Source organism: Equus przewalskii, chromosome 6, assembly GCF_037783145.1.
Source record: "Equus przewalskii isolate Varuska chromosome 6, EquPr2, whole genome shotgun sequence".
Classification (NCBI taxonomy): Eukaryota; Metazoa; Chordata; class Mammalia; order Perissodactyla; family Equidae; genus Equus; species Equus przewalskii.
Genome location: NC_091836.1, coordinates 89,190,151 through 89,217,908, shown reverse-complemented (window position 1 = coordinate 89,217,908; position 27,758 = coordinate 89,190,151). Strand labels below are relative to the sequence as shown.

General features: G+C 38.9%; 1 protein-coding gene across 4 annotated transcripts in view; it reads right to left on the bottom strand.

The window, feature by feature from the left end:
- The window catches only part of NELL1 (neural EGFL like 1), a 750,804-nt gene that overhangs the window by 159,005 nt on the left and 564,041 nt on the right, over positions 1 to 27,758 (bottom strand). For all 4 annotated transcript variants that reach the window (XM_070624514.1, XM_070624512.1, XM_070624513.1 and 1 more), the window contains one exon: positions 19,819 to 19,914. In XM_070624514.1, coding sequence (XP_070480615.1) covers positions 19,819 to 19,914 — 96 coding nt within the window. The remainder of the gene's footprint in view (positions 1 to 19,818; positions 19,915 to 27,758) is intronic.

Below are 27,758 nucleotides of genomic sequence, written 5' to 3'. Positions count from 1 at the left end.
TATATTATTTATGCTAATATTCTATGAGAGATGGCGTAACACAGTTGTAAAAAAACACCTAGTCCAGATCTTAGAAGCAGGCAGCCCTCAGTTTGAATTCCAGTTTCTCTGAGCTTGTTAGCCCACTTAGATGATTTTCTTACATTTTCTAGGCTTCAGTTTGCTTGACTGAACATTGGGAATGAGAATAATGTCTAATCCTATAGAATTAGTTTGAAAACTACAGGATTTAACTTATGTAAAGTGCTTGGAACAATCCAACACAGGTGAGGTACTCAATAAGTAGTTGACCTCTTGCCCATATGTGTCTTTGCAGAGAGATGATTTCCATTCTAACGGTTAAACTACAACTTCATCCAGGCTAACTAGCGTCCCCAGGCTTTGGTTGGATTCTATTCTATTGACCACACCATTGAAATCAGACAAGCTCTTCCTACATCCAGAGCTGAGAGGGCTCCCCACTGTGAATGGTACAGAGAAGAAAATTACCAGCCAATCTTGACAACCTCCCACCACATTAACACCAACAGTCCCTATTTAAAAGTTGAAGTCAACTACTTCATAGTCAGTCTCCTCTCAATAGTTCCTCTCATGTCATCCATCTTTCCCATCGTTTCTTGATCTTAATCTCATGAATCCATTATAGTATCTTTGTAAGATTCCAATCCATCTAACTTACTAGAATGTAAGTATATCTGAGGATTAGAGCAATTCTTACCTGTGTTTGTAATGCCAGCCATCTCCTGGTAAGGAAATGTTTTGTGAATATTAGGCACACGAAAAATATATTAAAAAGTACATTTTTATTTTTGAAATGAATTCATTTCTAGAGTCCCAAAGCTCTGCTCCTGTCTAAATAACTTGCTCATCATCCACAGAATTTCTTTTAGCTTTGCTATTTTCTGTTCAGCATTAATTATTTGCAGTTTAACTCCTATTTTTTCCATGAGCAAAGTGTTATTCAGTTGTAATTATCCTTCCCAAATTTAATTTTGCTCTTCTGTGCCCAAAGCTATCTAAGCTTTTGACCCCCGGGTCTTTCTATATTATTTCTCAGTTCTCCTTGGTATTTGTAACTTCCACTAAGGACCATCTGTAGATTTAATTAATTTGTTGAACCCTCCTTCTTCAGATCATTAATGAAGATGTTAAATAAGTTTAGGCCCAGCGCTCATCTCTCTGGTATCTTGATGGTCCTTCAACCCCAATTACGTACTACATTTCCCTTACCATTTCATCTTATTTACATTCCCTTGGTCATTTCCCAAGCCACTGAAAGGCTCACTTCCAACTCATTTGAAATTATATATCAAATGAAATTTCACATGAAACAGCTCTCGATTTTTTTTTGAATCTGACTTAACTATGCTTAGTGGAATGGCAATTTATAGTCCCATTTCCCATAACATCTTGCAAATTTAAAGGAATAACTCAAACATTTAACACCTTACATAATGCTCTATTGGTCTTTGAAATTAGATAGACACTCAGCTTCCAAAAGGGAAACGTCTATCTTTTCAGGAAGCCTCTTCTATTAACTTTTTTTCAATAGAGAGTAATTGTCATGGGATACTTATAAATTAAATTGTATCCCTTCCCCCGATCTTCTTTCTTCTGAAAAAGAAATATATTTTATATCATCTGACTAATTTCATAGTTATATTATTATTATTGTATACACATTTTCATGTTAACCAGAGTTCCTTGTGACTTTTCATCTATGGGTCAGAAACAATTTTAGAACTGAGGGGCTAGCTTTCAATAAAAGATGCTGAATTGAATACTCATGCTCACTTCTACTTTCTCCACCAAACACCAATAAAATAATATTAAAGACAAATTAGGAATGCCATAAACCCTGAAAGGTGAAGCACATTGGAGGAGAGACAAGGGCAACACACTTTTGGATGGTAGAAAGGAGGCAGATGAGTGTTACTCAGAAGACATGAGAAAAATGACACATAGTGAAAGCCAAAAAGCAACTTGATTTATACCACAGAACACAGGAATTCGTGGCATCAGCCATCTCTGGAACTGTGGGGAATAATGAGGCTAAAAGATGAAAATTAATTGGAAATTAGATAAAGAAGCAGTTAGATTTCTCAGAGCTGCTCATTCACCCCAGCCAGACTTGTGCCTTTCTCCTGCTCCAGCAAAGACTGGAGTTTTATTCTCAGCAGAGGATACCACAGAAACTGGATGACAACTGGGAGCAGAGAAACCATACCAAAAACAAGGGGAATAAGCGAGAATAGGCAAACACAAGGACAACCATCAGAAAAAATCAACAAAGAGAAAACAGACTGTATGAAGTAATACAAAAACTTTTAAAATATTCTTGCTATTACCTTCAAAAATATCAAAGAAGATATTACCTACAAGAACTAAAAACAATATAAAAAGAACATTCAGAAAATAGAAATAAAACAGGATATTAGAAATGAATCACAATAAATTTGAAAACTAAAGGTGATGAAATAGCTCCACCTCCTAAAAAAAGAGCAGAAAGTGAAATGAAAAGGAGAGCAAGATGAAAATCAAAGGCAGAAGTAATCAAACAATTAGACCAATGTAAAGATCTGACATCCAAATAATAAGAGTTCCGGAAATACAGAAAAAAGATAATTCAGGGGAGTAAATTGTCAAAGAAATTTTTTAAATCCCAGAAACAAAACCAGGAAAATTTCCAAATTGAGAGGCTCTTCAAAGTTCCCAGTATCTTGGTTTAATAATAGACTCTCACAAAGATGTGTTATCACTAAATTTTATAACGAGGATTAAAAAAATGCAGAACTTTCCAGAAAAAGAAGAGTAGATATCACACAAATGATCAAGGATAGAATGGCACTGTACTTCTCAAAATTTACACTGGAAAATATGACAATAGAGTTATTCCTATAATGGTCTAAAGAAAAATGCTTTTTAACCTAGACTTCTACATCCATACAAATTGTCAACTAAGTACAAAGGTAGAGCAAAACCATCTTTGGACATGCGAGGTTTGAACAATTTATCTTCCATGTACTCTTTCCCGGGAAGTTAATTAAATGCTATTTCTATAAAAATGAAGATGCAATCCAAAAAAGAGAAAGAGACAGCATTCCGGAAACAGGAGATCCAACAAAAAAGAGATGATGTCTGAAGGAGATCTGAAGAAAACAGCTGTGCTGTAGACCTAGAGACTTTCCCGTAGAGAATGGAGGAGGTCAGGGGAACTGACGAGAGCTAACTCTGTGCCTCACGTAAGAATATTATTTACATAGACACAATATGAGAAATAATGAATATTGATCTTACCAAAATCGAAGAAGAGGGAAATGAGAAGTGTGTGCGTGCACGTGCACATGAGTGCAGTGTGCGCGAGAGGTTGAAAACAGAGACATCTTCACCTTCAGGGGTGGTCAATAGATAAGGCCTAAAACTAAGAAGTCAAGAAATAATAATATAAATGTATTATTGTTAGAGACATGGGGAAGAAAATGCCTGACTCTAGCGAGGAGGAATGAAGTAGAATAGGAGTGAAGAGTTGCTGTTTTTTCATAACTAGCCAAGTATAACTATTTGACTTTTTAAACTATGTGCATTACTAAAGAACAGACAGTGAAACAGATAAAAGGGCAAAAGACTTGACTAGGTGCTTCATAAAACAGTCAAATTAAATGCACAGTAAGCATATAGTGTATGTTGAACTACATTTTTCATCAGAGAACCACAAATCAAAACTATAAAATAATACCACAACAGCAGTATGGCTAAAATGAAAGACAGACAGTAAACAAGTATCGATAAAGCTTTAGTGCAATTGGAATTCTCGTTTATTGCTACTGGGAATATAAATAGGCACAACCACTTTGGGAAACTGGCAGTATCTGTTAAAACTGAACCCAGGTCTACCCAGCGATTCCATTCCCAGATATACAGATACATGGAAATACTGCTATATGGTCACCTAAAGACATGTACAAGAATATTTATTGTAACAAGTTAACCAAAACTGGAAAGAACTCACATGTCCAACAACAAACTGCTTAAATACATTTTGGCACATTCACAAAATGGAATACTATTCCACAATGAGAACTTGAAAATACAACTGCAAGCAACAGCATGGATAAATCTCATAAATCTAATGTCAAACAAAAGAAGGCAGACACAAAAAAGGCCATATCGTTTGATTCCATGTGTATAATGTTCAAAAACAGGCCACACTGATCTGTTACAAGTCAGGACAGTGATTCCTCTTGGGGGGTTTTGGAAGAGAACAGGAGAGGGGGCTTCTGGGATGCAGACAACGTTCTAGTTTTTAATCTTGGTTCTGGTTTCAAAGATGTTTTTCGATTATAAGCATTCATTGAGTCGCATACTTATATATTATGTGCTTCTCTATATACTTAATATATTTCAATAAAAGTTCCTTAACTTTTTGTGAGTTTTCCAGACCTCCCGCTTTTCCTGCACTCATAGGATTACTTCAAGGCTTGAAATCACCCTTAAACAAGAAGGGACAGAATGTGGTACTTACCAATCAAATGTTTTACTAGACAATAACTCTGTTAAATAGGCCAGAAGTGGAAAAGAGAAAGGGAGAGTGATTTAAATAAATAATTGAAGAAATTATTTTTCAGGAATACCATCAACAATGCAGATAGCCAGGAACTTATTAGAACAACAGAAACTGCCTCTTGTGCTGTAGAAGCAAATCCCAACCGTGAACCTAACAGCTGCTGAGCCTCAGTTTCCTCACCTTGAAATGAGGATAATAACATCTAGCCTATAATCCCTTTAGGTACTTACAGCAGTGGCTGCCATGGAGCACCACTTCAAAGTAGCAGCTATAGGTATGTTAATAGCCTGAGGAATAGGAACAGGTTTCCTGCCCAGATGCCCAGCAGTTGGCTGTTAATAGCTACTAAAATATTACCGAGACGGTTCACTTCACGAAAATGCATTCACTTGACATTAAAATAAGTTTTGCTTGAGAGAAAAAAAAAAAAAAAAAAAGAGCGTTAAATCAGGGAAGGATCTGTAGGAATATATGAAACAGACCTCAGAACTCTCCAGAAACTTCCAAGTTGTTGGTACAATACATACCTGCAAACATCTGTTCAGACATCTCATTTCCTTCTGATTTTTAAAGTTTCACTTCTCTGAGGATGTGTTATGTCATGCCCTAACATGTGCAGGGTTTTTTCAGAATGGTATGGAACTATTAACCCCTGTTGGAGGGCGCTATCATTGAGAGGCTCATGTTGCTTTTCTTCCACTTCAAGTTCAGATCTTGGAGTGGTGAAAGGGACAGTCTCCTATCAGAATGCCAGCCCAACTCTTACTAACTCTATGAACCTGCGCAAGTCATTTTAGCCTATCTGAATATGTTTCTTTATCTGTAAGAGGGAAATGAAGGTTACCTCACAAGGCTTTCTTGAGGCGTTCCAAAAAGAAAATACCTTCGAAAGACACTGTGCCTATAAAGAGTTATATAAATATCAGCTACAATTGATAGCATTGCTCTCCAATACAGAAGCTATAGATGACAATCTGTACACTGCGATTCTTCACAATATACTAATTCATTATCACCTGCTATTTACTAATTAGGCTTTCTCTAGTTCTTAGAGCAAGACTGAGAGATACCTGCAGATTGAGAAGTTATATAACTTGGTCACTACCACCTGGTGAGTGGCTGAGGTTGTCCAGCTCAAAAGGTTATACTGTGCCCCACTGTCCAGGTGTAAAATGCCCTATGGGTAAAAGAGTATTCCAGTGGCATCCATCTAGCACTTTCAAAATTGAACCTCCATATTAATGAGCTGGGACCAAGATAAATGAACACGCCTGGAGGAGGAAGGTTGGGGGTGGCAAGGCATAATAATGAAAAAAAAATTTTTAAAGCATGGAATTTTAAACCACCAGAGAAGAATTCAAGCCCCAGCTGTCCCTTTTATTAGCTTTAGAAATTTGGGTAATTTCTTTAATCTCTTAGCCTCAGTTTCCTCACCTGTAAACCTAGGATGATGATAATATATCCCTCACATAGTTGTTAGATTAGAAGAGAGATGATACAGTGCCTGGAAACATGCATTGGGAACTGTAAAGGTCTGTACTAATGAAATACTACTATTATGCCAGTCCCATTTTAAGGAAGACAGTATTAACTAAAGCATTACAAGGAAAGTCAGTTTCTCAGAACATGAATGCAGTATAGATGATATACACAGGAATCATAGTGACACACTCAGAAGTCAGAGTTCAACTGAGAAAAACAACACACATGAAATGAGCTCTGATAATTGTCCGAACCTTTCAATCAGCCTTGCCTTTTTGAAAAGGGCAGCAAAGGACAGTGTTTAAGACACCTGAGCTTTGAGGCATAAAGAACTGCTCAAATAACAGCTCCGACACTTCCTAGACCTATTATCTTGGGCATATTACTTTACTTTTCTTAATTTACTCAATAAATGAGGATAATCATTCATTAATTCAAAAAATATTTCTTGAACACATACTAAGTACCAGGGACTAATTTGAGAGATGGGGCTATAGCAGCAAATACTGACAAAAATCTCTGTCATCATGGTGGTCAACATTCCCGTGGGGGAAGAGACAACAAACAAGATAGGTAATTATCTATTCAGTGCCTTAACTGGTGATAAGTGCAAGGAGAAAAAAATAAACCAGGGAATAAAGGCACTATTGTTTGAGGCAAGATGTAAGGTTATGATTCTAATAGAGTGATAAGAAAAGCTTCACCGAGAAGTGAAATTTCAGTAGAGTCCTGAAAGAGATAAGTCATGAAGATACACAGAGAAAGAACATTCCAGAAAGAGAGAACACCAGGTGCCAAGACCCTGAAGTACGGTTATATGCTTATACGGTTATATGCTTATACACTTATGTGCTTGAAAAATGGCTACCAGGAGCAGTACAGAATTATATGATGAGATTAGACAAGCAATATGGGTTGGAGGATGCTGATCAATCCCTAGTTTGTGGGTTACAAGGTTTAAATAACATAATACCTGTCAACCATTTAGCACAAGGTCTAGCCCAAATTAAGGTCAGGCCTAAGTATTAAATAAGAGCTATGTTATTTAAATAGAGCCTTCACTATTCTGACTAAAATCTTCAGAGACTGGGGAAGTATTCCTGCTGCAAGTGACACTGGGAAAAAGAAGTAGAAAAAGAAATGTAACCACCTCCAAAACGCTAACGCACGGAGTTTATGGGGAACGCACAAGTGATTATGGTATTTCCACAAATCTGGAGACCAAGCATCTGGAAAAATTAAAGCTTGCCATTGGATGTGTGACATCACTTTACTAAAAAAGAGTGCTGTAATAATTTGCTGACAGTAAATCAGAAAGTGCTTAAAGAGCAGTTCACGGTTTTTTAACAGTTCCAATCAAGTGGTCCCATCAAAAAGGGACTCCTTGGCAATTTAAGAACCGGGAAGCACCATGTTTGGGCAGGCTCACCCAGGTCACGGAGGTGCTCTGACAGGCCAGGTCTTGTCTATGGGAGGAAGGGAGGACTTGCTTAATCTGCTGAAATGAGCCATCTGGTTTATGTATATCAACGTTTTCCTTGTGGATGTTAATGCTTCTGTCATTCAGAAATGTGTTACACAAATCTCATACCATCTCACTTATATTTCTTGTCATGAACACCTCGAAGTGGGAACAAAGGACCAGCAGGAAAGAGATGGAAGAAAAATGGTCAGGAAACGTCCCGTCTTGGTTTGGAGACACTGTGGGATAATTGCTATATCAAGTTAATACTTTGTAGGGGTTTTTGGTGCGGAGAAGAGAAGTTAAACATGTCTGGTGGTGATGCTACAGGGATGGTGGTAGGAAGAAAGGGGACAGAAAACAGTCAACAGGCAACTACATGTGACACACTTTATGAAAGAGAAAAACAGGTTGCTCTGGTGCTGTGCGGTGCCATGCTGCGTTTAGACAGGGCTTAACCTTGACAAGAGAGTCTGAAAAATCTTTCTGAAGAGCAGTTTACTTTAAGATCTATGTGAGAGAGCAAGGGAAGAGCAAGGGTCAGAGCTGTGGGGGGAAGAAGGAGGGGGAGAAAGAGAAGCAAAGAGCTCCAGGCAGAGCAAATACCAGGAGCAGAGGCCTGAAGGAGAAAGACTAGAGTTGCTTTAAGAGAATCTGAAAGAGTCCAGTGAGGAAGAACACTGATTCTAACTTGGAATGGGGAGGGGGCTCAGAGAGTCATTGATGCTGCTGAAAGGAGGGTGGCGTTTATGCTAAGGGCACTGGAAACCGCTTAAGTTCTCCAGCCCGGAGAGAATCTGATTGTATTTGTATTTTATAGGGATTGTACTGCCTGCAATGCAGGAAGAACACTTTTTATGAGGGAGGAACAGGACTGGGGGTCTGGATACCTGCTTTCTGATATCATTCCAGGCAAAATACAAATGACCGTGGTTTAGACCAGGGAGTAGGATGGAGATCAAATAGACTGCAGTGGGTGATTGGATGGGAAAGTGAGGGAGAAGGAAAAATCCAGGATAACTCTGACTACATGTGATCCAAAAATACCAGCGATGAAAGGTGCGTGATTGACAACAATAATTTTTTCATTCTTGCCAAGATATTTCACGATGACAGTATTGTGGCTTTGGAGACTAACAGAGAAAGTAAAAGAGAGTCTTACTAAATTATCTATTTATTCAATAAGTGTTTGGGGCAACTGCTGTGTGCCGGGAACTGCCCTGAGCCTGGGAGACACAGTGGTAACAAGACACAACACCCTTTCCTCATGGAGTTCCTCATGGGCAGCCAGAACATAGACAAAAAGCATGACCATGTCAGAGTGAAAAAGGCTCTGAAGACAACACCAACAGTGACACAAATGAGGAGATGTGTTATTTTAGTTAGGGGTCAGAGTCTCTCTGAGGAGGTAATGCTTGCACAGAAACCTAAATGACATGAGGGAGCTGACTGGAAAATTATCTGTGGGACAAACATCCCAAGCAAACAAACTGTAAGGGAAAAATGACCGGCATGTTCTAGGAAAGTCAAGGACACCTTAAGACTGGAAAGGGAGGAATACACACGAGGAGAGCACATTGAATGGTGAGGGCAGAGAAGTAACAAGGAGGGGGCCCAGAGCATGTAGAGTCTTGGAGGCCGTGGTAATGACTTTGACTTGGACTGAGTGAAAATGGGGAGCCACAGAGGATATAGAGCAGAGAACAGACTGCATCTAACTTACTTTGTAAACAATGTTCCCTTGACTGCTATGTTAGAGAGACTACAGTTGCACGACAGTGGAAGGAAGACGATTTAGGAGGTTTTTACCATAATCTAGATTAGAGATGATGATGTCATGGTAGTGGTGGGGATCATATGAAGCTTGGATTCTAGATATATTTTGAAGATGGAGCAAGGATTTGGATGTGCAGTGAAAAAGAAAGAAGTCAAGGATAATTTCAAGATCTCGATCCAGAGAAAGTGAAAGGATCAATTTTGCCATCAACTGGAATGAGGATGACCATTGGAGGAGCAATTTGAGAGGGAGATCAGGAGGATTCTAGGTTATTAGAGACCCTCAATAATCAATAGTTTCTATTATTTTAAATTAATATCATATATTTGTGATCAACATGTAAGTCTGTATGTGTGTCACAGGCAGAGAGAATATTACAAACAAATGCTCAGAGACTTGAAGAATAAGGTGCATTTCAGTGACCAGAAGTAGTTTAGAAAGGGCTGGAATTGAAGATGCACGTACAGGAGAAGGAGATAAAGCGGGAGAGGTAGGCAGAGACCAGTCACGGAGGGCTTTACCTCCCATGCCGTGGAATTCGGACTTCATCTTGTAAGCACTGGGGAAGTACTGAAAGGTTTTCTTAGAAAGACATCTCTTAATAGAATAATCTTCCAGAATCTCCCCTCGTGGACTCAATCTCCTTAGCTAAAATTCCTGCCACCTATAGATAACTTCAAGGTCTCTGTTCAACTAGAGAACACTTTAAAACCACATTAGCCCACCAAGCCAGAAACTGCTTATCTTTCCAACCACTACCAAAACGAATGCGTAGATCTTGCTATTTGACTCATAATATTTTGGACCCAAGTGAACATTTTCAAGCAGCTACCTTTTCTAATCAGTGGATCCTATCAGGAGAGAGTGATGCAAATTGCAAGAGTTATAGTCCTTCTCAGTCAGGCCATTGGCTTCAATTAGCCTTTTTCCACATGATCTACAGTGCAGTACTTATTTTTGGATACAAAGAATTCTTAGATACTGGTTATTAGGGAAAGTTTGCAGTTTCCGGCTTCCAGCTGGTCATATTTTCACAGAGACCTGAATTTCCTTTCTGTTTAGCCATCGTGCTTCAAGTTACAGCGGTGTTTTGTATTTCCCAGGTCACAGGCTTAACAACGAGCATATGCACCAAACTCCTGACTTTCACAGTTCAATAGCATTTAGCCTGCCGGGTGGAGAGCGAGAGCTGCTCGTCATCTAAACAGTCAGGAATTATTTTCCGCATTGCTAACTAGACAAGGTAATCCTTAATAGCTTTCAGTTATTTGATGGGGAATGTCAATCTATTAAAAAATTTGGCTCCTTTTGCTTTGCTTTCTGGAAAGGCAAGCTGACAAAGCTACTAGAAACATACAAAATTTCTATACCATTCTTATTAATGGCATTCTTGTTCAGGGCATTTCTCTCCTCCATCCTCACTATGGTATACTTTAACTTAGGGGTCTTTTAAATGAGATCTGAATTGGCGTCATTACAACTTGTGATCTATAAAACGAAAGATGGGACCATGTGAGATACAAGGTCCTTGTCTGTACTCATTCATTTATTCATTTATCAAATATATATCGAACTCAAATGTAATGGGATATTAAGACTGAATTTTTCTCATGTCAGAGTTTTGATAGATAATAATGTAATAGATGTTAAGGATCCCCATGTTCCAAAGCTGGCTGCTAGACAACCTTTACAACACTTGCAAAAATCAATTGTGCCAACATTAACCATTAACCACCTTCCAGCTCTGTAAGCAAAGGCCAAGAAATTCAGCAAGGAATGTTATTAAAGCCAAAAGTGAGAACTTTGTTAGAAAAAGCTGTTTGGCTTGCTATCAATTCCAGCTCACCTTTTTGGGCGGAAAGAAAGGAAAGAATTTCTTCTCCAAACTCATTCAAAGAAGAGAGACTTCATGGACACCTAGAAATGTCCCCTGGTCGGTGAGAGACATAGCAACTGGTATTTGACTGACGCCTCAAAATTCTAAAGATAAATGGCTGGGTCTGTGATTGCCTTGGCCACACAACAGAGCAGAAAAAAATGACCACATTATGAGAGGACCGCACTGAGACTGTTGAAGGGAAAAATGTCTGCTTTCTGGGGATCCTACAAAAGAGCATCAGCCTAATCATACAGAACTCTGGCAGGACAAACAAGCCACAACAGAGAAGTGGCTTTTTATAAGCAGCAGCAGCGTGGAGCTCCAGCAGCAAAGGAGCATGGCGTAAGAACTACGGAAGGATGAAAGGATCGTCCATGTGCAGGGGGCTTCGTTTGGAAGTCCCCAGTGGTCGCAGACTTTCACCAAAGCACCCGACAAAGGAAGAACCAGCAAGTGCACACCTCCCGTCCAGAGGGCCTGATGCTAGAAGACTACGGTACCGGTTACATGAGACCTTGTTCTCTTTCCCATAAAACTCTCTCACGCTGAACAAGCCTCATGGCATCTGTCAATTTCAAAATACGACATAGAAAGAAAAAAAAATAGAAACTGTCCAGACCTCTTTCTCACTGCAGACTCCTCAGATTGTGGTGGGCTGATGAGGGAGAAGGTGAGAAGATTTTATTCAGCTTTAATACAGGATTGAGGGGCCAGCCCAGTGGTGCAGTGGCTGAGTTCACTGCACTCCGCTTCAGCAGCCCGGGGTTCGCTGGTTCGGATCCTGGGCGCAGACCTACACACTGCTCACTAAGCCATGCTGTGGCAGCATCCCACACAGAAGAACCAGAAGGACCTACAACTAGGATGTACAACTATGTACTGAGGCTTCGAGGAGAAAAAATATATATAGGATTGAATGAATTGCTTAAATAAGACTTTTTCTTTTGTCCTGAAATGTCCCAAATCACGCGAAGATGCGATAAGCCATAGTGAGATCAATGTCCTCCAGGTAGTCTTTTCAGTGTATAGTATATGTGTGTCTGTGCATAAAAATTGGAATTACACTGAACGTGCCATTTTTACTAAATAATATCCAGTGCTTATAGAATGCTCACCAGGTAGCAGGAAATTTTAAAATTATTCTCCAATGGGGCAGTACTGTTTTTGTTCGTATTTTATAGATCAGGAAACTTAGGCACAAAAGATTTAAGGAACTTTCCAAGATCACAGAGCTGGGCCTCAAAACTGGACAGTCTGCTTCCAGAGTTCATGTTCCTCACCATACACTGTCTCCCATGTCATTAAATAGTCTTTTCATGGGTTTTAAAGGTTCCATAGAATGGTCACCCATCATTTATTTCACTAATTCTCTATTTTTCTAAATCTAGGTTGCTTCCAATGTCTTATTATTTAAAATACCATCCTTTTAAGATTTCAAGTGTATCTTCAAACAACATTATGTGTCAGCTCTGATTATTCACTCGGTGTAAATTCCTAGGAATGCTTGATAAATGAGTATGGAAAACTTTAAGGTTTTTCTTGGATGTTCACTCCCACTTTACCTAAAAATGCCGAGGTTGCCCCACATCACATAGTTGGTAAATAGTGGAATCTGGGGGTAGAATCCAGGTTTCCTGATGGCCAATTGAGAAGTAGAGTCTTTGTGTTTCTTTAGCAAATTTGGGAATCAACAAGGGCCTAAGCAAATATTAGTAGAAAGACAAGTGGGGCAGGCTTTTCAATGAGGTCTTTTTCAATGAGGTCTCAGATCTGCCTGTGTACAAAGCCGCCTGTGCTATCAATAGCACAGCAAGAACTTGGTGTTAAATCCTCAATTTCAACTCCAAGAAATGAGGAATAATCAATAGCAAAAAACCAAATTCTTCCCAAGGACCCTACCTAAGTTACACATGTCACTATTACAGGAGCTGAATTAACTCACTCTTTCCACAGAGCAAAACTCTGAGTATAAATTAATCTGTATTGACAAGAAATCATACAAAATGTTTACAGGAACAGAGAGAATATGAATTGGCAAAGATGACATGAATAAAAGCACTTTACCTTTGAAGGGTATAGCGAGAGGCTGGAAGAGCTGGTTGAAGGAAGAGAGAGACTTCATTTTCCTGCTGAGCATCCTTGGGAAAGTAGCCTATTATTTTTGAGTCTTAATTTTATCACCCAGTAAACTGAGGATAAAATTAATAATAGATATCATTTCTAGACACCTACTGTGTGCCAGGCACTCTACAGAGTAATTTAAATAGACGATCTCACATAATCTCACAATAGTATTACGAGACAAGTAATATTGACATTCCTTTTTTAGGGGCATATGGAAGCTCATAAAGGTTACCTGTATCTGACCCAGTGTCACAGATCCTGGTAAACAGCAGGACCTCAACTTGAAATGAGCTGCTGTGGCTTCTGAGACTGTACTCTGAGCCCCTAATTCGTTCATTCTCTTCCTGCCTTAGGGACAACAAAGATGTTGAAAGGAATGTATAAAACAATGCACATAATCAAGTAGGAGATTATGGATCATTACTCACAGGAGAACATCATTTCTTTGGCTCCCATATAATCTGTTAGGTTTAATTGCCCCTGGACACAGGTAATGTGACCCAGAGGAAACAGATGATTGGAAAGTGTGTGAAATCTGGATCCAGCCACACAAGGGTTAGAATCCCAGCTCCACTACTGACTAGCTGGTTAACACTTACACACATCCTCATACGTGTTCAATAGGGTGAAACTCGCTGCCTCTCGAGAAATAACAGATGCCCAAGTTTGGGACTCAAAATAGGTACACAGGAGGCTAAGGCAAGTTTCACTTCACAGAAGCTAAACTATTCACAGTGGCAGATCTGGTACCAGAACTCAGGCCTCTGTCCTTCGGTACAGTACTCGTTATCTCACGCTGCATCTGTAATTTATACACCAAATCTCTGTTGGTGAACAAAAGGCATCGCTCCCCACATTCATACTGAAATGACTTGAAAACTTTCTCTCTGTCAAGGAAACAAGAGTGAAAAATGGCTTCAAGTATTTTTCCATATGTCTGAAACCTGGCAAAATGGTGATCCTGGCAGGAACAAGGACAAGGTTGTGAAATGGCTCCAAGTAGCTCTGAGTTAAGCAGCGACTCCATTTTGGAGCCATGGGGAAGCACACTGGATCTCGAGCCCAATTTCTCCATCACAGCTGAAAGAAGAAAGTTGAGTGCCTGGAACTACGGAGAGGAAGGGGTGCTGAACAAGGGCAAGACTTCTCCGCTGCTCTCGGGGTGCGCGCTCTCAGTGTCGCTGGTTTGGGCTCTTCCCATCCTCCAGTGCGATGCCTCTCCTCGCCATTCTCTGTTTCTGAAAATATCCTGTGCAGGGGATAGTTCTTCAACCAAACTCAGAATCATCTGACTTTAAGAAAGTTTTTAAAGAGCACCTGCATCCATCCATTTTTGGTGGCTTTAACTGGATGGGCAACTCAGAGAAACCTCAAGTCCTGGTATTTCCCTTTTCAATGATGCCACCAAAGCCCTGCATACTCTTTCCTGAGCACCTTTTAGCTGCACAACAACATTAATACGAGAAGCAACATTAATAATAGAAGCTGCCATGGTAAGTATGTACCAGGTGCCAGACAACCTGCGAAAGCTCATGGTGAGAAAAGTTAAATAATCTCCTGACTGCTATGAATCCCAAGAGCTACATTTACCCATCCTCTTCCCAGATGCCCTCCCCACAGTCTCAGGACACCTCAGAGGAAACAGAACTGTTCTCTTCTCTGTTAAGAGAATGCAGCTAATATCCACCTTCTTAAAGATTCTTAAAAATTTTCCCCAAAACAGGAGCAGGCAGAGCAATCACAAACAAAGCTCTCTCAAAATCAGGCAACATTTAAAATTTAGAAGAATACAGAAGTCTTTGTTCCTGACCATTCTTTTTACCTGGCGGATGGACAATACACTCAGGACAAATCATTACCCCCTGTCTATATATCTGCAAGTCCCTGAAGCATAGGGAAAAGAATAGAATAAATTATCCTGCAAAAAGTCATTTGCCTTTAGGAAAGGTTAAAAGATCCCTAGTAACGGAGAAAAATGAAGTCCTTTTCTTGACTTTTATGTCCTCCATTTTTTAAGCTTTTAAAAAATCTTTTCCTTTTACAAACATAATTTATATTTATTGTAGAAAAATTAGAAAATTCAGATAAGCAAATAGGAAAATAATAACTGCTGCAAGTTATATTGTGAATGGCTAAAGCTGTTAAACATTTTTTGTTATTTATTGATTTCCCTGAATACTCTTATTCAGGCACTTAATATGCTTTGAAAAGGCTTGGAGACTGTGAGAGGTTCAAGTGTTATTTGAGTTTACTGAATAATATTTACAACAAATAAGCCCATTTCTGAAGCAACTGTGGGAAAAAGTCAAGGTCTGCTCTTTTTATAACATCAGTACATTTTTTTCCAATTCTTTTACACTATACTGTGGTCTAGCCTATAGCTTGACTAGTCTTGTCCAACTCTGTCTGATTCACAAGACACTTATTATGGATACCTGATATCTATACAAGTGCATTTATATGATTTACAATTCATACAATGTACAAAGAGGAAAATGCAGTAAAATTTACTGTGCTACCACAGATAATCATGTGTGTGTCTAAGTTTTATACTATAAGAGAAATGATCTTTTTATTACATACATGGAAAACTTTATTTTAAAAAACTGATAAAGATTCTCTCTTCCTTCAGGTGAACACAAAGGTTACCGTCAGTCACGTGTTCCTTAGGTGGGCTTAGGGCATCCACATGTCTACTCCATCAATGGGAGAGAGTGGGCATAGAGCAGGCCCAGCTTCCACACTAATCTGGTTCCTAAGACTATAAGAAGGTGTGCCCTACATATCACATGATGGATACCAGCCAGACTCTGGGTCTTGAATGGTCAAGGATTTTCTAATTATGGTAAGTCCAAAGTACTTCTAAAAGTGCTCAACAGATGCTTTAAAAATGCTTGTCTCCTAAAAAAATGCTTAGAATTTTTACGTTATCTCAGATAACACTGAGATACTATTTTAAAGACTTCTTAAAACACTACATCTAGACCAAGAGTTGTCAACAGGGATGACTCCACCTCCCAGGGGATATTTGCTAATGTCAGGAAACATTTTTGATTGTCACAACTTGGAGTAGGCGTGCTAATGGTGATTAGTGGATGGACTCAACATCCTACCATGCACAGGACAGTCCTCCGCAACAAAGAATTATCTGGTCCAAAATGTCGATAGTGTCAAGGTCAAGAAACCCTTAACCAGACAAGCTTTACACCTTATACTCAATCTCTACTTGTTGCTTGCAAATGTGTTTAATGCCAAGTAGTAAACTTAGTTCATTTACTTCTTAGAGGATGATGTTCTTCTGTTTTATGGTAGCAACATTTTCTTGGAGTTAGTGTAGTTCTTTGATAACATTTGAAAAGTCTCTAGCACTCTGTGCTGTTTCGTTTTGTTCTGTGGTTGGCCACATCACGGCTACATTATGTCAGCATGGCATTCTATCCTTTCTGCTCTCTCAGGGAGGGTAAGAAGAGAGCTTTCACCAGCAGCACTTTCTTGTCCTAAGAGTAGCAAAACTACTCTACTTACTGATTCCTCACTCATCTCGCTCTTTACACATCTCCATGTTAAATGTGAAATCAGATCGAAGCTAAGGGCACAGAGAAGGGTCAAAAGACAAGAGAAGAACCAACACAATGTGTTGTTGAGAAACCAAGGGAGAGAAAACGTTGGCTTACCTTCAAGGGGGTTATGAAAAGTTTAAGTTTACAAAACTCTCGTTAATATCAAATAAATGCAGAGCCGTTCAGCTTTGCGTTACATACCAAACACAGGTAGGATTTTTAACTTCATTATATTCCACATGGGCATTTTCCTTAGCAAATGATTTCAGTGATTTGACTAAGCATACTTGAATTCTGAAAGGTTGAATATCACAAGCAATGAATAACTGGGGGGGGGGCAAGAGAAAGATTTTTCAGACTAAATATAAGTGGATTCTATGCAACTCAAATGACACCATTTAGTTAGTCTTGAAATTAAAACAACCCAAATAAAAGATTTAGTGTAATCTAAGATATTTACAATGTACTTGCATTTTTCCTTTGCACCCTAGTCTCAAGACATCTAGCATCACTATTCAACAGCAAATAGATTTACTTAATGTTCATTGCTAATAATCACCACGATAAAATAATTCAGACAAGATATGGCAGAGGTTTTCAGTGTTTGACCTATAATTCATCTCGATCTCTTGTACACAAGTGATCGGAAAATATGTACTTTATGCTAGCCACGAAATATCTCATAGAATTAGAGTATTGGCCAATATTAAATGGAATGGCTTTGCTACAGATGGGGGATAACATCACCTGCAGAGAAACCTTATTTTATTTTTTTACACTATAATAACAAGGCAAGAATTCAAGAATATGCAATTCTCAATCTCGGCCTTAACATTTCCATAGGAACTCTTGTCCTGCCCATCTCTGTTTTACTTGGGCCTCTGGTCTTGATTTTCTCCTTTATCTCTATTTTTCCTACTTCACCTTATGGAGCACAATGTAAGCACTGATTCAGCCAACCATTTATTGAGCGGAGAAAATGACAGAGGTCAAATCAACAAGCCATCAGAAACCACAATTAATTTTTCCTGGGTTGTCACTGACTCAGCCTCTCTCCTAAGACCAATGTTCTCTCCCAATTCTTTACAATGTAAAAAGAATGAGAACTTTACAGTAGATGCTCTGGTTAAATATTACAATAACAGTATAATACTAACTGATTTATAACAAGCAACCTGCGATGCTTGGTCGAAGTGCAGATTCATGGACCCGCCCCCAGATATTCTGATTCACTGGGTCTGGGGTAGTGGCCCTGGAATCTGGATTTTAACAGATTTAACAGGAAGTCTACATATTATCCCTGAGAAACACATGCCAGGGTTTATAATGAGGGCTGAGCTTTATCTTCAGCTCTAATACTGGCTCTGTAGCACTGCGGAAATTACTTAACTAAGCTTTAGTTTGCCATCTACAAAATGGGAGTGATCTCTCTTTTGTTTGTTCTTAATATGAAAACATTGATTTAAAAGGCCTGACGCATAATTAGCACATGATAAATGGTATATCGTTAGTAGGTATCCGTCAGCATCACCATCAGCGTCACCACCATTCTGTCCCATTAATTCTTGTATACTCATTTAGGGAAACACAGCAGTTCTAGAAGAACTGGTGAGAAACCTTTAGATATGTTTTTTCATTTTATAAAATCTAATTAGAATCAAACGTACTGCAATAGGGGCATGTGTGGTAAGTTGTCATTAAGTTTCTTTGCTTTTGGCAAGAGATCTTCAGTTCCATGTGGTAATTCTCTCATGCTCCTCAGAGGCAGAACTCTGTTCTTTATATGTCTTTTTTTAGGACAAACCAAGTAAATATTATTTACTAAATGTGATTTGATTTGTTGATCATATCACAAAATATGGAAACGATGCACATGTTATTTGTTGATTTCCTTGCTGAATAATTTATGTAGTTAAATTTTGATATGTCTTTGAAAGGATCAGGCTGCCTTATAAATATACACACAGTATAATGTAATATGTTAGACAAGATAGGGTATAATAAATAGGTTCATTTAAAAAATTTATTATCCGAATTCAGAAACATTTAAACACGAAGGAAAGGAAACAAGAACTTTGCTTTCATATTTGGAATTGGATGAAGACACCCTCCCCCACATCTAATAATATGGATAATGACTACAGCATCATATTTCCATTTTTCTATGCTATACTATAAGAAATGTCAAGCATGATATTACTCACTCAGAAAAACACAATAACAGTGATTTTAGCCCAATAAAACTGATGGGCAAATACAGTGAAAGATTCAGTTTTACATGACATAAACCCCTTGCACTGATATATACATTGGCATGGAATGTCAAATTTCATTTGCACACAGGTAGGAGGATTTCTCCAATTAATAAAGAGCTGAATTTCACCAAATAGCCCCAAGTGTAAATGTGACATTTTTTGGGAATAGAAAGGTGCACATATTGGAACACTACCAATACTACTTGGCTTACATTATCAGGTCCATGAATGATAATGTCCCTAATAAACCAATATTAGAATAAAATCCCAAGCACACCAATAAACCTGCTGCTAGAGTTATTTAACGTATTTTTACGCAAGGAGCATGTGGTTCTAATTTAGATTCCGTTGACACGGCAGATCGCTATAACTCCAATAGTTGTGTGTGATGCTACCCAATAGACGATAAGTGGGGCAGGTCAGTTCATCAGGCTTTATCTCTAATTAGCACTAAAAATGCATACTGTGAACTATAGCAGAGAAAAGACTTGACCTTGCTAAATTAGACACCGTTGAAGGAAGGGCAAAAGAAGCTCTATTTTCAGAGGGAGGATGATCACTATGCAGTAATCAAAAGGTCCCCACTTTGGGAGAGCCACATCCACCATTGAAACATAACATATCAAGTCGGCCCACAGTACTGTACTCCTAGAGAAAGAGCTTCCATTCTCTCTGAAACTCCCTGCACCCCCCCCCAAAAAACAGGCCAGGTTACCTTTCTCACAGTGGCTTCCTGTGAATCCAGAAGGACAGACACATTTGTTAGGAGCCACGCATGTCCCGCCATATCTGCAGCCCTCTTCGCAGAACGCTGTAGCAAAAGAATGAGGGATTTCTCTTAGATAAAACGGCAATAAGGAAATTCACAGTAAACAGCATGAGCGCCGAAACAATTCTTTCTTTGTTGCATAGAGAATACATATCTGCGTTGACATATTTAAAAGTTTTAGCACACAAAAATAGATAAGTGCAATAATATCTATTTCACTGGTTAACATGAGATCAATTGAAATAATGGACATAAAATATTTCGCACGAGGCCAGCACGTGCTAAATGACAACTAGTATGAGTAGCTGTGACTGTTGCTATTATTATTATTATTGATATATTTGAAACAGAATAGGATAAATTGAGTAACTAGAAAAGACAAAGTTGGGATAAAGGCAAAGAAATTTTAAATACTCACTATTTTGAAACTACTTTTTTCATGAAACATCTTTTATTACAATAAAAATGTTTTTGCATTATTTTTAAAAGATTTGCATAGTCAACATAGTTTTTGATCACATGATAAATTTAATGGCCTACTGTTGAATATTTAAGCTGTTTGCAACAATTCTATAATAAAAACAATGCCCTGTCCTTATAGCCAAAATGCTTAGCATACCTCAAAGTATTCCTTTAGGGAAAATGTCTCAATGTGAAAATGCTGTTTCAAAGAGTGTGGACTTTGTTAAGGCTTTTGATAAGCACTGCAAACTTACCGCATCTCCATCCCAGTACTACCCTGCTAGCCTGCCCAGACCGGGTTAGCTTCCCTTATTACACATTCGCAAAGCATAGCTCCATGCACCTCTCCTGTTCAGTATTAAACCTAATTATTCATTTACATATAATTGATTACCATCTCCTATCTTATCCAATGGACTGTAAGACCCATAAAGACAAGCGCCAGGGTTGTTTTTGCTCCCTACGATACTATAGTTTCAATATCTGAGCACATAACAGATGCTCAAAATATACTTGCTGAATGAATTAACCTACATTCTGCAGGTTGTTCTGATAGAAAAACTCTTGCTCTAACAATTCTGTAACACTTCCAGAATAACTTATTATCAAAGTTGCTGGATAATCAACAATTTAGTGTACCAAACCGGCAGAAGTTCTCCTTAATGAAGATGATTGCAACTTGTTAACCCAGAGTTTCTTTTAGTCGCATGAGAGCAAGGTAAGCAAATGTTTTTATTTTTAATTGCTGTTAGAAAATGTCACTCTGGAAAAAGGATACGGCTATATTTTGCCATCATCACATAAATAATTTGGGTCTAACTTTAAAAAGCTAAATAATGTTTTTAGATTGTTGAACACTAGATCAAGTACATAGAACTTCTCACGATATTGTCATTTTCTGCATCATTTAATATCCCCTGGATGATTTAACATTCTGTAGCTTAGCAATTAATTGTGAGCTCCTTTGCTCCTGCCAGAGGACAGACAGTGTTTACCTTGGTATTTGAATACCATTTCCTATTTCCAGCATCTTAGTAGCCGGGGCTATGCAAAAACACATTTAGACAATATCTGTCTTGGCCTGTTTATCATGAAAACCAAAATATACAAAAATATATTTATACAAATGTATACAAAAATCTCTTGTCCCAAAAATCACACCTTGCCATTTCTGGAGACTGACAAGTCAAGTAGGATATTTAACGTGTAGCTATGCATCAAAGTTAGTGACAGAACACTAAAGTGTTTTCGCAAGCTAAAAATGGCAGATGAAAAGCTGGTAAGGAAAAGTTTCAGGAGGCAGAATAAAAAGGCAGGGCCTTGGAAGCAGGAGGCTCAGGTTGGATTTCCTTAACAGCACAGTCAAAGCAGCACTTGATCCAGATCTGTGTGCGCGCGCGCACACACACACACACACACGGATCTGCAGACCTGGTTGGGAGACCCAAGGTTGCTTCATAATACATGTGTGCTCTTGATTTATTCAACCCTTAAGCAGAAATGATAACAGGAGGTTTTGTGAAGAAAGCGTAAGATGTTTGTGATGATCTCAGAATGTACACATGTCATAATACACAGGGTGCTATGAGGATGAAATAAGTTTGTGTTTGTAAACAACTTAAAATAGTGTTTGGCACATAGTATATATAAGTATTTTGTTAAATAAAATCAATTGATAGCAATATCATTATTACTGTGAAGCATGGACCACAAACAAACTGTCTAACACCCAGGCAATATGAGCCATCCTACAAATGTTCAGCTTCACCAAGATGGGTTTAAGGCATATCTTGTCAAATTTATGCTTGATTTAGTTTCTAATAAGAGTAGTAATAGCCCTTATCATGGAAATATCAGCTAGACATTGTTGTTTCCATTATAAAAATTGTACAACTGGGGCTCAGAAATCAAGTTCCCTGTCTAAGACTGCACAGGTAATAAGTGGCCAAGCCAAGATGCAAGTAAGGACTTCTTTGACTTCAAAGTCTCAGCTCTTCTTTATATGTTACAGCACAGACGTATCTGGAATCTGGCATTCACATAGGTGGTTTATTCCTTTTTTGAATAGTTCGATAAGGGCTAAGGGAATTGACTACAAATTGAAAGCAAAAAAAAAAATGTCCAAATTGCACATTGCATTAAAAAAGGCGGGTAAGGAGCTGTTCAAGTTCATGTACCTATTATCTAGTCTCCATTTCTCTCTGAGCCTAATCACATTTCACCCAATCTAGCACATACTATATTGAATGAAATTTATCTAAAGTGAAGAAGTTCACTGCCTACTTGAATCTTAGATAATATGACTAAGTAATTTCAAAAAACACAAAAACAAATAAAGAAGGAGCATGTCATCTAAAACTTAAGCTACTTTGGGGAAACCAAGATCAGTGCAAGTTTTCTTTGAAGACTTCATAAAACATCTGTTTTATCCTGGTCTAAAGGTTGTGCATAGATTACATATATCTGGATAGGCTCTTCTTGTTCAACTATGAATGTAGCCTTTCAAAGAAAAGGACTCTGATACTCAGAGGACCTATAATTTGCACAACATTAGTTAGTTGATGGCATAATCAAAACAAAAAGCCAAGTCAACTACTACATCTCTTTCTGGCTTATGAGAAGATGGGATGGTAGAAACTACGTGGGCCAAATCCTTGCTCTATACTTATTAGCTGTGTGAGCTACAGCAAATAATTTCACCCCTCTGGAGCTCCGTTTTCTCACGAGCAAAGCAATAATGATAATAATGATAATCCCAGGCTGTGCAGGTTAAACTGAACTACGAGTGCAAACCACCCAGCACAGGGCACTGCAAGTAGAATGTGCTCAAGAACTGGATGTGATTGCTGTTATTTATCACCAGGACTCTGCTTTCCCAAATAACAGCACTATAACACACCCGTCTCTGTGCTAGATTCTGGCGATGCAGCAGGAAATTAGACATAAATGATCCCTGTGCTATGGTGCTTATTCACTAGTGAGGGCTCACTGTCACTCCTTCCTTGACTAGGTGACTTGAGTAGGATCATGTGGTTTGCGGTGGAACTTGGAGTCACAGCTGCTTTGCAAACTCAGAAAAACTCAGGCATCCTGGGTATGTTGCTCCTTTGTCAACCACTTTCTAGATTCTGAGGGATGGCTTGAATAGATTTCTAGATAGATGAAGAGGTCACGAACCTGAATCTGTCATTATAGTACCATCTGTTATTAACCTACTACCCTGGGGGAGATGATGCATTGGGTCAACTCTAAAATGGTATGATTCTATTTTTGAAAGGACTCTTTTCATTGTGAAGAAAATAAAATCATAAAACTCAGAATTAAGGAAGAATTAATCCATAGAAAGACTACTATATGGATATTAAAAAATTCTCAGCATGTGAAATGAAACTTGGACTTTCAGGGGAAAGAACAGAATGAGAAGGTGGGTCTGCAGGTGCCAGGTTTGTGGATGCCCAGTATCATCACCATGGGCTCAATTTGACAAAAATAGTTTTACACTAATAAAAAGCAAGAGCCCTTAAAGTTCTAGACACTTCACATGATCCTCTTAGAGTTTTACTGGCATATACTTAGTTTCTAGGGACATCCTGTGTTCTGACAAAGTAAGGAACACACAAGTTTCACACCATCTGTTAGAAGGAATCCCCTCTCCTCCCTCCTGGTTTCCCTGAGGAAGTATTTTCCTCAAGCTCATTCCTGACCTCTCTTTGCTAGCTTTGCTCATTCTGCCTCTGGGGAGGTAGACAGATTTATTCTATTGGTAAATTTGGAAAAAAATATTTATCAAGATGATGTTTCTCAGGTGGGAGAAGCAGGATGCTGGACTGGGAAGCATCATGTGATTAGAAGTATGTAATTGTTACATTTCTAGCTTCATTTTGGATAGTGTGTGAATTACATTATTAAAAATAATGTGGGGCCGGCCCTGTGGCCTAGTGGTTAAGTTTGGCGTGCTCTGCTTTGGCAGCCCGTGTTCAGTTCCCAGAGGTGGACCTACATCACTTGTTGGCGGCCATGCTGTGGCAGTGATCCACATATAAAACAGAGAAAGACTGGCACAGATGTTAGCTCAGGGTGAATCTCACCAAAAAAAAAGAAAAAAAAAAAACTATCAAGATATTTGAAAAAATAAAGATATCTAAATAAATTAAAAATACAGAGTGCCATGAACCCAAGAATATAATGAATTTGATTATGTGCACCTAAAATCCAAAGCAGGGGGGAAATACACAAAATCTGGTCATGCTCAGCCAAACTCCACACCCACCTCACTTCTCTCGTGGCAATGAGCTGCCTTCAGACAGTATCAATTGTCCTTACCTCCCAGATGACACATCCTCCCCTGGGACTTGGTGCGTAAGTGGGCCTTATTCTGTATTTATTCTTAGCAAACCAGCTTGGCTTACAGACATAAACTCATATTCTCCAATCCAGCTCTGTCAATAACAAAGGTGACAGTGTCACCTCCATGTTTGCTTTTTGGTTTATCCCTCACCTTGTTTAGAACATGATATTTATCAAAGGCCTCCTCAAACATTTTAGTTTTCACAAGATGGCAGGTGGGGTCAGTATGTCCCTGGCATTCAGTGGGTAGAGGACGAAGATGCTGCTAAACATCCTACAGTGTGTGGGAAAGCCTGCACAGCAAAGAATTACCTGGCCCCAAATGTCAATAGTGTGGAGGCTGAGAAATTCTGCTCCAACTTTACATAATTCAGTCTATTGGGCATCTCCAGGAGCAAGATTGTGTTTCTTTCATCCCTTTCTCCATTTCCCTCCCTCTCAACCTCTCCCCCAAAACAATTTAAAATATACAGACAAAGTAAAAGTGAAAACCATCCAGATGGCTATTCTGACATATAAAACCAAACATGCAGTTGTCTGAAATTCTCACTCTTCATATCATCATTCTAGTCCCAGTATATTGCACAAATCAATACTTAATTATTGGCCCCCAAATCACCTTCAACCCTATCACTTACTATGTGTTTGTATCTGCAGCTCTACTAGCCTTTCCCACTCTTTGTTTCAACATTAATAGTAATAATGACAACAATAGTAATGATAAATTCCATTTACTGAAGACCTATTAAGAGCTTATAAACAGAATATTCCATTTCCTCTTTATAGCAATGTTGTGTATTAGTAACGTTATTCTCATTTTCAGATGAGAAAGCTGGCTTAGAGAAGTAAAGTAAGTCATCAAAGGTCACACCACTCCTAAGTGGCATCCTGGGTTTTGAGCCCAGAGTCCTAACCACATCACTAAGCAGTCTCCATTTAGAGCTTGGCTGCCTACCATGTGCAGATAATCTACCGGGTGCTGCAAAGTTTAAAACTAGACATGAAAATTGTCCCCATCCCCAAGAAGCTCACAGTCGAGTAGCAGAGAGTGGCACATATAAAACCAAGCATAATGAAATATCACAAATGCTAGCGTGGCAGTATGAATAAAGGGCTGAGAGAACATGGCAGAGAACACGATTAATTGTGCCTGGTGGACTGGGGCAAAGCATGCAAGGGAGTTGGCATTTGTGTTGGGCCTGGAAGAATGAATGGGATTTTTGCCAAGTAGAGAAGTACAGGAAAAGGGACAGTTCAGGTCAAGGTTTTGTCCTGTGGAAAGGTACTAAATAGAAGAAGAAAGTGAATAGGAGTTTATAACTCACACTGAGGTTAGAGACTGAACATTAGTTGAGAATGCAGTAAGGCATGGCAGACATGCAGGAGCATTCTAGAATCTGGCAACCATCCTCTCCATTGTCCCATTTCCCATCCATGTCCTAAATTTGTTAGTTTTCTTCAGGCACAATAGTGTCCTGCCTGGACATCTGCAATAGACATTTCTTTTATCCCGTCTATTATTCTAGTTAGTTGGTTTGAGATAGTGCTTTGCTAATCTTTTTTACTATACTAAATAAGAAGAAATAAATTTTATATCAGAAACTTTCACATAAACACATAAACAGAAGAATAAAATTTACTCTTAATATGTGTAATGCATCTGATATTTTCTATTGCATTGCCTTCCATTATATTGTATTGTACTGCATTGTATTCTATGCTCTATCATTTATAAATGCAGCCATGGTTCAATGACTTGCTTTCTCAACCCACTAAACCTGCATTTTAAACTGTGCACTTGTTTCATACATTCTTGGTAATCGCCATCTTCTTCTAGTCCATAGCATTTTGTGGTAGGATGGGGGCATAGAGTCACTTTTCAATTAATCTTGAGATCTTCAAACTCAGATGTTGGTCTTAGCTCTAGAAAGACTGATAGATAAGAAAATGTCTACAAGTGTTATTTTCTATGGATGCAGTTGCAGACACCACATGGCCTGGAAAGTTGAAATATTTACTATCTAGGCCTTTACAGAAAACCTGTGATAGAAGACGAAGCAGACGGGAGTGGCGTAAGCTGAAGGGAGAGATGACGCGTCCTTTGCATTGGAGTGGGGGCTGCACATATGCGTCTCTAACCCGACTGTGAGATTCCTGAGAACCAGGGTCCTCTTTGTTGGCAACTCTGCCTTCCTCTGTATGGTCTTGATCTCTGGTGATACTAAACATGTATTTGTTGGTAGAGTAAATTAATTACACAGAGAAAATAAAAAGTTTGAGGAGACAGTCTTGTGTATAAACTAACTATATCACTAAATTTGAGACAGACATTTGACTGAATCAGATCAGTCCAGCTTGAAAAATTTATCAAGCATCTACTACGTGCTAGACACGGGACACTCCAATAAGACATGATCCCCATTCTCCAGGATCTGAGAGTCTAATACAGCAGTTCTCCCTGAGGGCAATTTCCCCCCACCAGGGGACATCTGGCAATGCCTGGAGACATTTTTAGTTGTCACAACTAGGGGAGTGCTACTGGTAGCTGTACTGGTGGGTAGAGACCAAGGATTCTGCTAAACATCCTACATGCACAGGACAGCCTACAACGAAGAGTTACCCAGCCCAAAATGTCAACAGTCCCAAAGCTGAGAAAAGGAAGACAGGTCTTTATTTAGTAATTAAGAACTACTTAGTGACACCCTCTGTACCAAGGATTATTCTGAGAACCAGTGTTCACACAGAACAGATACAAATATTGCACAATATGGTTTTATAGTCTAGTGGGAAGATACAGAACAACAAAATAAATGTGTCAGTGACATAGCAAATTAGATGATGACAAGTGATATGGCAAAAAAACAGAGCAGAGCAGGAGGATGGAAAGTGTGCCAGTGGGGAAGTTTGCAATTGAACAGGGTAATCGTTGAAGGCCTCCCTGAGAAGGTGGCATTTGAGTGAAGACACAAAGAGGAGAAAGAATGAACCACGTACTTATCAAGCAGAAGAGTGTTCCAGGCAGAGGTTACAGCAAGTGCAAAGGCCCTGAGGTAGAGTGTGAAATCATATAATGCTTT